The sequence below is a fragment of the Lepidochelys kempii genome, chromosome 8 (assembly GCF_965140265.1).
Source record: "Lepidochelys kempii isolate rLepKem1 chromosome 8, rLepKem1.hap2, whole genome shotgun sequence".
NCBI classification, from domain to species: domain Eukaryota; kingdom Metazoa; phylum Chordata; order Testudines; family Cheloniidae; genus Lepidochelys; species Lepidochelys kempii.
In genome coordinates, this window is record NC_133263.1 from 6,614,268 (window position 1) to 6,631,243 (window position 16,976).

Here is a 16,976-nt window from a genome sequence, read left to right on the forward strand (position 1 = left end):
ACAAGATGTCTAGGGAGAGGAGCGAGTTATACAGATCAGCCTGAAACTGAGAAACTAAAACCTCATCCTGCAGCACCCCAGCAAGCACGTGAGGCTGTCTGGTTTTTGATAAGGGTTCTGTGGGATTTTATCTTGTCCATTTGTTTTCCATCTGACGCTATTTACTTTATTCAGCATATTCATCTCTCTTTTTGTAGAGGACCTACCTCTGTAATGTGATGCGCTGAGGACGTACACAGTATGTTACAGAGCACAGAATAAGAGATGGTCCATGCCTTGAGGAGCTCCCCATCTCACGCAGGAACAAAACCAGGGCCATGGCTCAGGACAGGCAGGGAGTGCAGGCAATGCTGCCAGTGAGGTCAGCGCGAGAAGGATTTATGGACCTAATAATGTCCTTAGCACGGATGGACGACATCCACACATGTAGAGTAAAGTCCATTTATTCCATGGATTGGTGCAATATCACAATTTATATGATGGTGATTTTGCTCACACATGTCCTATAAATACATTTATGTCACGCTTTTCCTATGTACATTGCATTCACCCTCCTGTTCCTTTTTTTCCCCATAACTTTTTCTTGCAACTCAAAAAGTGCAAACTTGGCAGCTTAAGTTTTGAGTTTTAGTGTCTCTGAAAGCAACAGCCAGTGAGCAATGGCTGCAGCTAGGTACAGCTAGGCAGCCTTTCTACACATAGCTTTGCTAGTCCCGAGCTGCAGCACCCGCCCCTTACCTTTCCCCCACTATTCTGGTCTCAGGACGCAGCTCACGAACCCCTGTGAGTTTCCCCTGCTGTTCCGTGCCTGGGTCCAACACATAGTACAGTCAAAGCACTCCTGTCTTGAGTTTTCCCAGTCCTTGGCCTCCCTCTCCTGGGCACTGGCTGCTAACTGTACCATAGTACACAGAGCTTTTCTGCTGCACGGAAATACCCCCTGAGAACACGCAAACTCACTGCAGTGGTGCTTTAAGTGGATTGTGAGCCAGTTCTCCCAGTGAGAAGGGGGAGTGCACTGCCCTGCTAGCCCTAATGCATCCCTTTGCACTTACATACCTAGGCACCGTTTAGGAATGTTCTGTCTAAGCAGTCTCAGCTGTTACAGGTGAGGATAAAATAACCCTATGCTGCCTTCTAGCTTTGAGTCTATAACCTATATCCAGAGGGTGGAACCAATCCAGACTGGCTGCTGAGTACTAAGAGGGGCTCCCTTCTCCTTCTCCCCTCACTGCACTTTCTCTCTGTGCGCTGGCTTGGAATTTGCATTCTCCTGTTTTGTTAACCATTTCCTCCCCATCTTTGGGCGAGGAAGTGCAGAGGAGCTGCAACAGAACTATGGGGCTTGCGCTTGTTAAGGACATGGGGCGGGAGGGTCCTTCAGCACTGGTTTGCATCCAGCACGGATTTACCCTCTGGCGGCTGGTGAGGGTCTGTGTACCATGAGCCCAGCTCCCAGTGCCCGGGTGTCCCTGTCACACAGAGCACCACAGTAACGGACTCCATGTTGGCGATCTCTGGAGAGAGGTCAAGGGCTGAATGGACCACCCAGACTGAACTGGCCGGCAGCCCTGGAATAGGGGCCTCCCTAGAGCAGGGTGGAGGCATATTGCAACCTGGGACTGATCCTGGCTGGACCCTGTCAAAGGGCACCAATCTAGCCCTTTCATTACAACGATATTAAGAAACCAGAACAAGGTGACAGGCCCAGAAAGGGGGTGACTGGCTGCCTGGGGGTGATGCCGTGTCACTCCCAAGAGCTGTTAGCCAAAGGGCCTTCCTCTGAAACCCAACACCTAGTACATTTCTGGGACAATTACACCAAATGCCTGCAACACAGCAAGACTGACATGGCTGCGATTGGCCCCCTCGCCGTGCTAACGATGTTGATACAGTCCCATGGCCTTGCAAACCCAGAAGCCAAATGCACCCCTGTTTTTGCCACCTTACACGGATCCCCTCCCCCCAAGCCAAATAAATTACTTTCACTGAACCCCACTTCCCTTCCTTGTTCTTCTCCTGTGGCTGGGGGAGCTTGGGGCATGGAGACGGGAGATCCCAGCTGTGAGGAGCCAGAGGTCACCAGCCCCTGCCCTCGCAGCGAGGGAGAGCGGCACGGCGCGAGTCGCTCAACGTCCAAAGCCACTGCATTCCGGAAACCATTTTGACAGCTTTGCTCTCAGAAGTTGAACATTTCCTTTGCGGCCCCTGGCCTGCAGCTTCTCTGTTATTTCCGAGTAGCTCACCAGGTAAATACGAGGGGGCCATTTTGATTGGAGTGCATGAGATGAAGCCCAGACAGGGGCTTTCTGGGCCGCTGCACTCACTGAGGGGGACTCACCCATCCAGACTCCAGAAGAAGCTTTGTCACCAGTCGGAGTGGGTGACTAACCTAGCTCCCTTGGGTGCATTTGGGTGACACAGGGATTTCGGGTCCCAGGAGTATCAGCCTGTGCTTCCTGCCATGTCCTGGCCGGCATGGCTCAGGGAGCTGCCTGCTTCGCCCACTGTCTTTTTCTCCAGCGTGGTCTGAGGGAGGCCACCTCGGCCCTGGGCTCTGTTCTCACACGACCCCGTTGCGTATGGGGTGAGTCCGCACCCTGTAGATGATGACAGCCATGGCCGGGCACAGCACCATGGACGTCATGACAAGGATGGTGGCCAGGATGATCAGCACAATGACCCAGATGTCCAGGATGTGCTTGGGGATGGCAGACATGGTGGGATTTGGGCTGCTCGTGCCTTCCATACTCCTCCTCTCTGCCACAAAAAGAAAGAGTTACGGATAAAGCAGGGCACAGAACAGCACAGTCCAGAAAAGACCAAATAGTTATATATTCCATCTCTTCCTCCCCACTCATCCCATGCCTTCCCCCTCCCCTCTCCTCCACGGTTCCCCCTATCCTACCCCCTCCTCATCTTCCCCATCCCATCTCTAACCCCCTCCCTCTTCTCATTTACCCCTGGCACTACAGAATGGCCAATTGTCTCTTTCCATCTCACTCCTGGCCTTTCCCAACCTCGGCTGAAAATACAACTTTCCTCCCCTGGCCTCTCAGGTCACATTAAGGTCTCAGCCTCCTCCATCCCGCCCTTTGCTCTTTTATTCTTGACAGCAGTAGAGCAGGGCCACAAACAGGCTAAATGGCCTTTCGGGTGAGATTTTCAAACCCTACCCTGCATGTCTGGAGCTTCTCTGGTGCTGCTGGCTAATGTATTTGGAAATCCTGCTTCAGTTTTAAACTTTTACAAACTTCAGTGCATCAAGGTACCTCCTTGGCACAGTGTATTACTTTTACAGGCATCTGTATTTTGCAGCACGCTGTGCAATGCAGAAATGGCAGAAATGTAAACCCATGAACTCATATTTCAAACAAAGAAGCTTGGTTTGATGCTTAGAGAAGGGGGCTGGGTGCCAGGAGCCTTATTTCCATCTCTTCCATTGACTTGCTGTGTGTCACTGACTAAGTACCTTACATACTGTGTATATACATATATAATAAATGTATGTAACCCCATTTACCCGCTGATAAGTGGCCCTAGCAAAGCCGCTGTGAGGAGGCCCAGCGTATGCAAGGCTTGGATAAAAGCCGCTGTAAAAATACTAATTGTTAATTATTTATTATTATATGACTTGAGACAACGAAGCAGTGACCCGGGCATTCTAGCCAGTTATACCGTGATGTGTGGGTTGCTGAGGAGTGGACATCTTTGAAATTAGTGAGAAGAAGAGCTCGGTGTAGCTCGAAAGCTTGTCTCTTTCACCAACAGAAGTTGGGCCAGTAAAAGATTTTACCTCACCCGTCTTGTTTCTCTAATATCCCGGGACCAAAATGGCTACAACAACCCTGCACAGGAGAAATGCAGCATTTGATTACTGCAATATCAGTGTATATACTGTTTTAGGCTGGGAGTTTCAAATGAGACGAGGGGAGTTAGGTGCCTAAATCCACCATACATTCAATGGAAGTTGGATACCTAATTCCTCTAAGCACTTTAGAAAATTGCAGATTTAAACTCAAGGCCCTGGCTGCCAGTGTCACGTCTGTTTGCACTGGGGATTAGGGATGGAATGTCCAACTGACGTACTCCATCCTAGATCTACTTTTCTAGCTTCTCTGCGGGATTCTGACAACACCGGGCTGTAGGATTCATGCCGTGGCATCATCCACTGGATTCTGCTGCCCTTGAGGCATCTCTCTTCCCATAATTGTGGCTTTCTGAGTCATGGAGTTAATAGTTTAATTACCAGAAAATTGTCAGAGGACACCATCAGGTAGGACTGATGGGCTGTGGTTTATCTTTCTGGTCTTTTATCCACCCCCGCACTATCTGCTCCTCTTTCATGTCTTTCCAGTCAACTCCAGGGTGTGCTAGTCTGCAGAGCAAACCTCCCTCTGCCTCCCCCTTCCTTCTGCAGAGCTTTCTCAGAGCTGAGCCCACGGTCTGGGTGTTATCTTGTTCCCAGAACTTAGTGGAGCAGTGCGACAATCTCTCTCTTAGGTCCTTATCTGGCCCCCATCATCATTGCATGTGAGCACCTCACACTCTTTTAATGCATTTATCCTCACACACCCCTGTGAGGTAGGGCAGTGCTACATTTCCCATTTGACTGATGGGAAACTGAGATACTGAGCAGCTAAATGACTCACCTAAGGTCACACAGAGAGTCTGTGGCGGAGAAGGGAATAGAACATGGGCCTCCCAGTTCCTAGGTTAGAGTCCTAAACATTGGACAGCCCTTCCTTTCTAAAAGGGAGGGTCAGGGGGGAAGGACATTCAAAGTAGGGCCTGGCAAACCTTTGTTTAAACAGAACCAAACATGACAAAGACCTGTCTCTGAGGTTCTCGGACCCATCTGCTTATGAACAATCAAGGTGTGACGGAGTGAGCAGAGCTGATTGTAATTAAATCCTGAGGGATGTAGGTGACATTTGTTGGTGTAAGGGCTTTTACGCCAGCTAGACTGGTCTTCTGGCAGGGGACTGAGTCACTGGCTCTGCTTCTGGTCCCCCCAGGAACCCTTATCCTTCCCCGTAGAGCTGGGGGTAATGAGTGACCAGGAAGGGGAGAGATATGTCTTTCCCAAGCTCTGAGCAAAAACATTTCCCTGGATGAGCCCTGGGCCCAGACCAGGCTTCACCCACTCATGCATCACACACCTGTTTACGAAAGATGTGTCTGGAAGGAGGACTGGTTGAAATTGGCATGCGAGTGATGCAGGTCCATGCATTTCCATGTGGCAGGGGAGAGGCCTCCTGATGTCATCAGCAGGTTCAGGCGTGTTTCAAGGCAAGAATTCACTGGCCCGTTTCAACTGACGTTAAAAGCTACTCTTCCAGCGTAGTGGGGGCTTCGGTCAGCAAAGACGACCTACTCTATGCCCCGGCCCACCCAGAAATGCAGGGGGGACTGAGTCAAAAAACAGACCTCTGGGAAGAACAAGCTTCTAGTTGTGCAGCAGAAGAAAGTTACCTTGGTCAAGGTGTAGATCTAGTAACCCCAAGGATGACAAATGGTGCACACACTTAGGGGCTGATCCTGCAATCCTTACTCATGTGAGTGGTCCCGGGGAAGTCCGTAGTCCCAAAGAGGTGCTTAGAGGCTATGGCGGTGGACATTCTAAGTAGGTATCAGCCTGGGAGAAAATGTATTTCCTCTTTTGCAGCCTCAGTGATGTGCCTTGTCCATCTCAGATGGCCCAGAGACACAGCTCTGATTCTCCTCCCCCTAGAGGGGACACTTAGAATCCATCCCAGGTCAGCACTGAAAACTTGTTCTGTTTGAGGTGCGTGGATGAAATGCACAAGCTGATCTCCCTCTCCGGTGCACGTGCTAGTAAATGTTGGCCACCTCAGGCAATCCCAGGGAGAGAGCAGGATGGAATTATTTTGGCCCAAGTTCTAAATGGATCATAGAATCATAGATTTTAAGGTCAGAGGGGACCACTATGATCATCTAGTGTGACCTTCTGCACAACGCAGGCCACAGAATCTCACCCACCCACTCCTGTAACAAACCCCTAACCTATGTCTGTGCTATTGAAGTCCTCAAATTGTGGTTTAAAGACTTCAAGGTGCAGAGAATCCTCCAGCAAGTGACCCGTGCCCCACGCTGCAAAGGAAGGCGAAAACCCCCCAGGGCCTCTGCCAATTTGCTCTAGAGGAAAATTCCTTCCTGACCCCAAATATGGTGATCAGCTAAACCCTGAGCATGTGGGCAGGACTCACCAGCCAGACGCCCATGAAAATATTCTCTGTAGTAACTTAGATCCCACTCCATCTAACATCCCATCACAGGCCATTGGGCCTATTTACCGCTAATAGTCAAAGATCAATTAATTGCCAAAATTAGGTTATTTCCATTCCCAGCACTATAAATATGGCATGTGCACCTGCCGGCACAAACCCCCTCATGGAGCCCTGGATGGCGCCCTGCATGCTATGTCACTCTGGAGCTTTATCTCTAGTGCTGATCAGCAAGTACTTCCACTATTTGCAGGAGCTTGTGTCACACTCATACCAGCAAAGGTAGCGCAGGAGGAACCAAGATGTCAAGCCTCAAGGGCCCTGCAGATAAAAGCCCTAATCTCAGCTAATGCTGGCTGCGGATGTTAGGTCAAGGCTCATGCAGATTCAAAGGTCAGGCTGCACCCACAGCAGAGCCTTGAAAGCATGTCTTGAAACCTGGGCTGTTTATGCAACCACCGTGCCTGGTAATTGGTGCAGGACAGCACATTCACCCTCTGCGACATGAGTGCTCATTAGTGCTACGAAGACTCTGAAGACCCCACCAGCACTCTGCTTAGAATCACAGAGGTTAAAGATGGATGAGGCCTCGAAGGTCATCCAGTCCCTGTCCACTGTCAATGCTTAGGGCTCAAGACCAAGATTCAGTGGCACTGTATTTGTGTCCGAACTGCCTCAGTACTGATCTGCCCATAATGTAGCTTTATGATTTGCCAAAGGAAACACCCCATAGGAGAGCAGGACTCAATTTCTGAAAATGGCGCTTGTGGCAAAAATGCATACTCAGTGGAGCACCTAACGTGTGCAGTTCCTGCAACCAGGCATGCAGCTGTGGTCATGTGCGTGCAAATGGACACACAGACATCTAGATGGTCATCTGTAGGTGCATTTACCGTGATCCCATGCACACGTATGGTGATGGTGGATGCTAATTAGGCTCCAATTTGGCCAGGCTTAATTATGAAAATGTTATAGATTAAGTGGCACCGAGCAGGGTAAATCCCTGTGCTGTCATCTTTGGAGATCTGGGTTTGAAACTTAGCCTGCAGCAGGTTAAAAAAGGTAATGAAGGTTGGTGGCCTTAGTTTAGTGCCCACTAGATGGGTATCAACATCACCACTCGAAACAACACGTGGCACAGCTCTGTGCTCCGCACTGGAATAACAAGGAGTGTTGCACCTTACAACTGAGATGCATAGGCAGAGGCTGAGAGAGGTGAAAGGTTTGGGGCAGGTTAGAATAAACGTCCATTGCCAGAATGGGACACTTGCATTGGATGCCTGATTCCAGCCAGCGCTGCCAGACCCTCGCTCTCCTGGGCACTGAATCTCATCCCAGTTTATAAAATATTAAATGTCACCAGGGAGGAAGCAACCTGCACTTAGGACCAGATATTCCTCTCCCTTCCCCTTTGTCTGGGGTGAGGGCAGGGCCCGAATGGGAGAGGGCTCAGGGCAGCTTCCTACATTCTGTAGCAGTTCTGATTAGCAAGGTTTTGCACCATCATACTCACCCACTCCCGATCTCAGCCCTAGGAAGCCACATGTCAGAGGGTCTATTCCCCACCTCCTGGGTGTCTCTCCTATCATTATCCAATATTTTGCTCTCATTCTCCCAGGAGGTAGCCTGGCATCCCAGCTGGGCTGTATAACAAACCCTGAGCTCCGTAACTACACACGACAAGGAGACTTTTCTTTTCAATTCTTTAACCTTAAACTTCTGTTAATGAATTTCCCCCCCCCCCCAATTTAGAGAAGTATCTGAGGAACATTGCAGGCTGGGCTTATTCTAACTCCACAAAGGAAAGGTGGCAATTGCTGACACTGCCCTTTTTGTGGAACAGGTCTGTAACCAGTTTTACTGCTAGCTGCTTGAATGTCAGAAAGAATTCTATCCACAGGGAGCTAATTTCCGAGTGGTCATATGTCTTCCCCCCCTCCAGCGCTAACACCAAAGCACTTACGCCAGGGACAGCAAGGAGAGCTGCTCTCATGGCAAAAAGAAAAGGAGTACTTGTGGCACCTTAGAGACTAACCAATTTATTTGAGCATGAGCTTTCGTGAGCTACAGCTCACTTCATCAGATGTTTACCGTGGAAACATCACGGTAAACACCACGGTAAACATCTGATGAAGTGAGCTGTAGCTCACGAAAGCTCATGCTCAAATAAATTGGTTAGTCTCTAAGGTGCCACAAGTACTCCTTTTCTTTTTGCGAATACAGACTAACACGGCTGTTCCTCTGAAAGCTCTCATGGCAGAAGGCTGAGAGATCTCGGTGCCAAAGCAGCCATCGTCCAATGTCATATCATGGCCAGCAACCCTGGTCTGAAATAAACCTACAGCAAAGGGAATAGACTAGATTCTGATTTCATTTATGCTGGTGTCAATCCATCACTTACTCCACGGACGTGTGAAAGTGAATGAGGATCCAGCCCAGGCAGGTTAAGGCTGCTGCAGGAACAGGAGCAGCGACTTTCTTAACTTTTGAACATTCATCTATAATCATCTTTCAAAGATGGTTCAGGAATAAATTAGTCACTTTTACTGAAGCATAGGGGGGACTATCTGACATGGAGGCGTATGGGGGAACTAAGGATTGAGTTGCTACGAAAAGCTCCCATTCACCCTGCAGCTCTGTCTCTTCAGTGATTCGGATCAGAGACAGGGAGGGCGGGAGGGAGGGATAGTCAAAAGGGGAAACTCAGTGACCGCAGAATGAGGCAAAAGCAAAATGTGATGATAAACAGGGAAGACATGGACACGCAGAAGAGATGAGAAAATCACACGTGGCCCCTCACTGTTGGTGGCTAAAGATCTCAGCAACAGCACACATGCACCCGTGCTTTTCCTTTCTAGCATGAGTTGTGTTTTCAGAAGGCAGGACTGGGCTAAGGGACCAGGAAATAAGACTCTGTCAAGCTATTCTACTTGGGAGATTAATCAGATCCTCCTGCACTTGAGCATGTTTGAAATTCAGGGGCCAAATCCAAATTTTGCACCTGAAGATCATCTCTAAGAATGACAGGTTTCAGAGTAGCAGCCGTGTTAGTCTGTATTCGCAAAAAGAAAAGGAGTACTTGTGGCACCTTAGAGACTAACCAATTTATTTGAGCATAAGCTTCCGTGAGCTACAGCTCACTTCATCGGATGCATTCAGTGGAAAACACTGTATTTTCCATTGAATGCATCCGATGAAGTGAGCTGTAGCTCACGAAAGCTTACGCTCAAATAAATTGGTTAGTCTCTAAGGTGCCACAAGTCCTCCTTTTCTCTAAGAATGAGACGCTGCTGTGCTTAAAAGCTAATGAAAGAAAGAGCTAATAGTTACCTGCTGGCGTCCTGGCAGCTCGGTGACTAGGGGACTCCTTGGGAAGAAGAGGAGAGAGACTCAGACCATCTTCCAAGGTAGCTAGCAGACAACTTTCCAAGCCACCACGCTGAACCAACACGCTGGCTCGTAATTCTCTGTGTAAGAGAGGAAGATCGGTCCAGCCCTTCTGAGTCTTGACTCCGCCCTTCTGCCTGGAAGCCCAGAGCCTGTGAGTGGTGGGTGGGGAGACAGTGCGTGTACGAGTTTCTGTCTCGTTAGATAGCTGCTGTGTGCAGTTCTGGGCAGCTCTCTGCCCACACCCACTCCAGGAAGAGGGAATGTACAGTCTGACTGAACAGCCTTTGCCTCACTCACTCAAAAGGGAGCCTTTGTTTCCCTCCCTCTGGCTCAGTGCTGCCCAGTGGCCATGTACACACCAGGGAAGTGCGCACATGGTTTAAGGCAGTGGTTCTCAACCATGTACTCCTGGGGGTAGCCAGAGGTCTTCTGGGGGGTACATCAACTCCTCTAGATATTTGCCTGGTTTTACAACAGGCTACATAAAATGCACTAGTGAAGTCAGTACAAGGTACAATTTCATACAGACAATGACTTGTTTATACTGCTCTATAGCCTGAAATGTCAGTACAATATTTATGTGCCAACTGGTTTATTCAATAATGATATGGTAACAATGAGAAAGGCAGCCATTTTCCAGTAACAATGTGCTGGGACACTTTTGTATTTTTATGTCTGCGTTTGTAAGCAAGGAGGTGAAACTTGGGGGTAGGCAAGACAAATCAGACCCCTGAAAGGGGGACAGTTGTCTGGAAAGGCTGAGAGTGATTTAAGGGCTCCAGCTGCTGCGTTCAGAGCCGGCATGAAGGCGACGGTTGTCAGGAACTGGAGGAGCAACCAATCAAAGGTTTAAAAGTCACGGATCCTGCTGGCCCCAAGCCCTTCCTGCAAATCCCAGCACCCTCCTCCATCATTCCTACTCCATCCCTGCAAATCCTGCTGCTCCCCTCCCACCCTGTACTCCATTGCCAGGCATCCTGCACTGACCAGGGGTCTAAATTTCCCAGCCACTTGCACCTGGAAGAGCCCTGCGTTCTCCAAACCATTTCCTTGCTATTCCTTTGGAAATTTAAAATGAAAGAAAATAATTGTACCAGGGAGCTTGCTGCCAGGCCCAAGACCGAAGCAGAGAGGGCCAAGGGTCGTTGGCTCATCTCCCCTGGGCTGCTCCTCCAATGCCAGGCGTGGAGGCGCTAGGAGGAACCACCTATTGCATCCACACTGAGCACCACCAGGGCAGGTCCCTTCTGTGATCATTCTCAGGTGCTGCTGGAAATGTGGGGACCCTGACTGAAGAGTTTGGACCTGCGGCAGCACCGAACCAAGTCCCTTGTGAAGAGGGCTGCAGCTAAGCAGGAGTTCCTGGGGGAGCTGGGAAGTCCTGAGGAGAGAAAACAGACTGAAATTCTGCAGGAGAGGAAGGGGGTGACACGACACTGAGTTCCCTGAGGAAACGGAGACAAGTTCTTGGGTCGAAGACTCATTCATCCTCATGGCTCTCCGCAGCCAACCCCTCTGCCAACCCCCAAGCATGCCCCATCCCCCCAAACCATCCTTTTTAAAAACATGTAATCAAGCTGGGTTCTTCTTCTCTGGTGCTCAGGAGTCATATTTCCAGGCCTTCCTCCACAGCCAAAAGGGCTAGAAACTTCCCTTCTTTTTACATAAGAGCTGATGCCTGCATGGAATCACTTATCTCCGGGAACAGGGGCAATACGAAACACAAGCCTGACCCTCAAGTCACGGGAATGGGCAGTTCTGAGTCAGCACGCAGGGCTCCCCCGTGTTCTGGGACCTGTTTGTTTTGCTAAGATTTGGCACACAGCTCAAGATCCTGACTGATTGTGACAAGAAGGCCAGCTTTGTTCCTGAATCCTGATGGAATTTTCCACTACCCTGGGCGATACGAAAGGCCGGGGGGGGGGGGAAATCCATCTATTCCTGGTTGCCTCCAATCACTAAAAGAGAGAGTCAAAAACGAACCAGAAGAGCACCTCCACTTTTTGCAGCCGCTCTTATGTATAGCTCAGCGAAGCGGGGCTTGAGAGCAGCCTGCGAACATGGGGAAGGTGTAAACCCCGAGGAGCAAGAGGGGTTGTCTGGGGTGGTGCCTGCAGGAATAACTAGGAGCTAACAGGGTAAAAGGGAAAAGTGAGGCTGATAAGCATCTGTAGTGAGATGTTGTGAGCTAGTCTCCAGCGGGAAAGGCTGGAACTCCTTGTAACATTTGCAATTGGGATGCTGGATAATGCACTGTAGGGAACAAGCCTGCAGTGGGAGGGGACTAGATCAGTTAATAGGACTTTTCCTGCTCTGATGTCTCAATGAGAACGCTGCTCCATGGAAGAGGTACACCTACAAGGGACTATCTATGTAGGGTTCTTAGATGCCCATTACCCTAGTATCTGAGCAATTCACAGTCTGTATCCTCACAACACCCCTGTGAGGCAGGGCAGAGATAGTATCCCTGTTTTACAGGGGAACTGAAGCACAGAGGGGCAAAGACCCAGATCCTCAAATCTATTTAAGCTCCTAATCTCCACTGAAATCAAATGGCTTGTCCAAGGTCAAACAGGAAGTCTGAGAAGGAGCAGGGAGATGAGGCCAGGTCTCCTAAGTGCTAGGCGAGTGCTCTAACCACTGGATCACCCTGCCTCTGGACGGTTTGCTACCATTCCCTTTTAGATGGTGTGAAACTATGCTGTCTGTACACAGAGCATGAATTGGTGATCACGTTGCCAATCCTAATGTTCCGTCGGTTCTTAAAATGACCCACAAACAACTGGAGGGCAGAGGCAAATGGAGGCTGCTTTTTCACAAGAAAGTCCCGTTCTGTCTTTGCTTCCCAGTGAAACGTTATGGACCACATCCAGCTCGAACAGAAGTGGGTACAACTCCACTGTAGTCATTTGCACCAGCTTACACTCAGGCATCAATTAGGTCTCCTATCACCAGCATGCAGCAAACCAAGAGCAAAGAGAGTTAGCGGAGTTGGAGAATTTCATTGCTACGAGTGGGTGTAGAAAGAATACCGAGTGGGTCAATTCAAAGGGATTGGGACGGAAAATAGCCTTTCGCACCAAGCCAGGCAAGAATTCGAGGAGGGAAATAATGGAAACATAGTAGACAAGAATACGGTGGGAAGGGACTGTAACCTCTGAATGTGTCTGAGTAACGAGAAGCCACCTGAAATCACTACACAAGTTGCACCTATCCCCCACCTGCCTGAATGCCTAGAGAAGCATAGATGTATCTTGGTGAGAATGTGGGGAGACCAGGAGACTTTCTGAGCCATACGTGGAGCTGGCTCAAACCCAGGAGATTCTAGTGGGAAACTCCAACGTGACACTGCAGAACTGGAATTAATTTGCAAACTGGACACCATCAGATTAGGCCTGAATAAAGACTGGGAGTGGTTGGGTCATTACAAAACCTAACCCTAATTTCCCCAACACTAATTTCCCCCAACTGTTACTCACAGCTTCTTGTCAACTGTCTGAAATGGGCCACTCTCATTACCACTTCAAAAGTTATTTTTCCTACCTTGCTATCCTGCTGTTAATTAAATTGTCTTGTTAGACTGACCTCGCACTTGGTACGGCAGCTCACATCTTTTCATGTATTTATATCTGCTCCTGTATTTTCCACTCCATGCATCTGATGAAGTGGGTTCTAGCTCACAAAAGCTTATGCCCAAATAAATTTGTTAGTCTGTAAGGTGCCAGAAGGACTCCTTCTTGTTTCTGCTGATACAGACTAACACGGCTACCATGCTGAAACTTCCCACTAACAATGACCTGCAAACATGTGCTTCTGGGCCTTTCGCTGTTCTGCAGCACTTCCCAGGGGAGGATTACAAAACAGCACATGTAGAAAAACTCCTAACGCCTTTCCTGAGAACAGCCAGGTGGGAGGGAAATCCCCAGCACACATCAGCGACTTTAACAATGCATTGTGCTTCTGCAGGACCTTCCATCTGAGGCTCTCTAAGCTAGGGATTCTCAAACTGGGGGTCGGGACCGCTCAGAGGGTCACAAGATTATTACATGGGGTGGGGGTGGCTGTGAGCTATCCCAACCCCGCTTTGCCTCCAGCATTTATAGTGGTGTTAAATATATAAAAAAGTGTTTTTAATTTATAAGGGGGGGGTCGTCATACTCAGAGGCTTGCTTTGTGAAAGGGATCACCAGTACAAAACTTTGAGAACCGCTGCTCTAAGCGCTTAGCAAAGATTAACAAATTAAAATGCCCCAGGGAGGTCACTTATTTTCTTCATTTTACAGATGGGGAAACTGATGCTTGGAGGATTAAGAGACTCACCCAAGTCGTGGCAGCGCTGAGACTGGAACCCAAATATCCTGACTCCCAATCCCGTACCTTAATCACTAGCTAGGCCTGCTCTTAGCATTCATCTGGAATATATTCATGATGGATTAACTCTCACAGGTAACCCATTGCATGGTTCCTTTTCTTTTTAGAGGTAGAAAAGCAGTGAAAACCAGGGCCTGTTGTACCAAGTAAGTATGGTTTATTAACCGTTCACTGCCACCGTGTCACTTTAAAGGCATGAGTTGCAGCTTCAGAGCCAATCTGTTTGAGTGACAGAGTTCATCACAAAATCCACAGCATATGCTCTTCTCACCCTGCAATCTAGGTCTCTCTTTTAAGACCTAAATCACTTGTACCAGTAATGTGTTTTACAGACAGGATGTTCTTGCTCTGCTGAGTCAAATACTCTGGATTACAACAACAAGTTAACAGAAAACTCCTGCCCGGCAGGCACTTTTGTAGCGCAGAGCTGCTCTGCTTCTCGGCACTGTTACAGCAGGGAGCTACTGCCAGTCGCTTGGCCATAATAACTCTGGCACTTCACAGTCCAGTTTATACTCATCATGGTTTTGAGCAATGGTGAAAGTCTGGGGGTTTTTAAGGCACTTCCTATAAAAGGCAGGGAAATTCTGCAGACATGATGGCTCTCTGTAATTAAAAAGATTCCAGCCTGGCACAGTTCTTCCTGGTTAGCGTTGAGCGGATGGTGGCACCAAGTTTGTTTGAGCACTTATTTATTAAAGGGGATCTCTGTTTGAGCACTTATTTATTAAATGGCTCAGCAGATTGGCAATGATTTTGTCAGTTACTGTAATTTATTTCCTGTAGTTTATTTTCTCAGTGTAGTTTATTTCCTCAGTGGTGCACCACCACCATTAACTCTGTTAACATAGCCCAGAGAACAGCGTTTGGTATATGGCTGATGCCTAGGAGATGGGCAATTATGCGTCTTATTGCCTTTGGTTAGGTTCCACATAAACTTCAGTTATTGATGTCTGTTGTACCTCAGTGGCAGGCTTTTTACAAAACGTAATGGGGGATCCCAATAGGATCCCAGCCTACATCTCCTTCCCAGTTATGCATGTCAGCGGCACTACTGAGAGCTTACGGGCTGATGCATTGATGTAAGTCGCTTTGCTACCAATATCTCACTTCATAAAGCAATTTCAGATACTTTGAGCCAAATCCTACAGTCCTGGAAGTCGAAGGAAATATTGTCTGAGCAATGTAGTATGTGGCACCTTGGACATGAAGAGCAGTATATGTAACCAAAAACTCTATTCTTTGGAAACTGTGAGAATCGAGTGCAGAGTTGCCGACTGTCACAATTTTACTGCAAGTCTCGCATTTTGCTGTATTTCTTAAAGCCCCAGCTCCTGGAATGACAAGACTGCACGAGGATCTCAGCTTTCATTTTTTAAAAAACTAAATTTCTATCAGTTATGGTTGCACAGAAAAACCTGAAAACGTGTAGCCAGGCTCAGAAAGTAGAAGGCAAATAAAAAGAACTCTGTTTTAAAAACATCTGATTATTTTTAAAGCCAATCTCACGAATTTTGAGGCCTGACTCATGATTTTTGAATGACTGATGCTGGCAATAGTGCATGTGAATTCTAATCCCATTCCCTCTCATTAGGTCCAGATCAGCTTTTCTTTTTTTAAGCTTAGTTCGATTGCGACCAGCAACCAGGCTGACCAGAAGAGATGGCAGGGTGAGGATGGATGGAAAGCACAGTGACCAAGCACAAAGCCTTGCACACAGGGAATGTTTGGTAATCCTTGTAATGATTTTTTCTGAAGAAGCTGTACCAATTCTATGCTGCTCCCCATCCAAGTATGAAAGAGTTATCTGTCCGACTGGGTGGTTGACGGCCCTGGCATAGTGCTGAAGCTCTGCAGCTGATCACCTCAATAATGTTTCCCAGATCTCTTGTTCATCTAAAGGACGGAAGAAAAGCTGGGACCCACAACTGACTAGCGGGGGCTGGGAGGGAAGTAGGGCTCCATACTCATAAACTGGGGCTGTGGGGTTTGTGTAAGGAGGGAGGGAGGGAAGGGAGAAATTGAGGTGATTTTGTAAGGGAACAGCAAGGTGAGATTAAGGGGAGTTGTCAGGTGCAAGGAAGGAGAGACTGAGGGAAGGAGAGCTCCCTGCAAAGTCAGACCTAGGGATGGCGGGAACAGCATATCCTTTCTGGGAAAAGAAAAAACAAAGTCACAGAGAGATCAGCATGTCTGTGAGGAGATGCTGCACCATAAACTGAGTTTAGCAGGAGACATTCAGAGCTATGGTGGCCCCTGCTGTCCAAACTGATTTTTGTACCTTTTCTTACCACTGCTATACGTAGTGCTATGAGAGCAACACACGAAATAAGTTGTCTCTGAGGCTTGAGACAGCATGAAAAGGTCTTGTTTTGATTCTCCAAGGAGGCAAAACACCCATTTCTGTGGGACAAAACCCAAACACAGCAAAGAAACAAAGCAGTTATAATGGCTTCAAAAGGCAAGGCAGCATAGTTCTCAAACTATTTGGGGACACTTTGGGGATGGTTTGGGATGGTAATAGTGCTCTGTCTTGTACAGATTTAATTGTATTATCTAAAAATGCACGGATTTTTCCCAGTGACGTTTAGACCTGGGGACTTTCACACATATGGGCTGTAGGCGTAAATTTGAGTTCAGTTTGACAAAGTGGAAAGGGGCCATTTTGGCAAAGATTTCAGTGTCTTTTACATAACAGGGCTTTTTTGTGTGTGCACACCAAGGGCTGTGTATCTAGTCCTGGATTTAAGCAGTTATCATTGTGCTCCACGGTTGGACACTTTTGTCTTATTGTCTCTTATGTTTCCTGTCTGTCTGTTGTGGCCACCAACTTACTCATAAGAACGTAAGCTCTTTAAGGCCAGGATCATCTTTCTGTTCTGTTTCAAAGTAACAGCCGTGTTAGTCTGTATTCGCAAAAAGAAAAGGAGTACTTGTGGCACCTTAGAGACTAACCAATTTATTTGA

The 16,976-nt window shown here is 48.2% G+C and overlaps 1 protein-coding gene across 4 annotated transcripts; it reads right to left on the reverse strand.

The window, feature by feature from the left end:
• Positions 1–427: 427 nt before the first annotated feature.
• Positions 428–9,667, reverse strand: SMIM3 (small integral membrane protein 3). Of its 4 annotated transcripts, XM_073355316.1 has the most exons (4): positions 9,579–9,667; positions 5,163–5,903; positions 3,679–3,848; positions 428–2,760 (listed from the first exon to the last, which is right to left on the reverse strand). In XM_073355316.1, the coding sequence occupies exons 3-4, from the start codon at positions 3,707–3,709 to the stop codon at positions 2,564–2,566; spliced, it is 228 nt and encodes a 75-aa protein (XP_073211417.1). In that variant the 5' UTR covers positions 3,710–3,848; positions 5,163–5,903; positions 9,579–9,667; the 3' UTR covers positions 428–2,563. The 4 variants fall into 4 exon arrangements, with proteins under 4 accessions (XP_073211417.1, XP_073211419.1, XP_073211420.1 ...); XM_073355318.1 differs by lacking the exon at positions 5,163–5,903 and having other exon boundaries at positions 9,579–9,653; XM_073355319.1 differs by lacking the exons at positions 3,679–3,848; positions 5,163–5,903 and having other exon boundaries at positions 9,579–9,660.
• Positions 9,668–16,976: the final 7,309 nt, after the last annotated feature.

Bases quoted from the DNA above. Each gene is read 5' to 3' on its own strand.
- SMIM3 (XM_073355316.1), bottom strand. From the start codon at position 3,709: ATGTCCACTCCTCAGCAACCCACACATCACG. The intron at 2,761-3,678 runs GTATAACTGGCT...TTTTTGTGGCAG, and splicing joins TCAGCAACCCACACATCACG to AGAGGAGGAGTATGGAAGGC.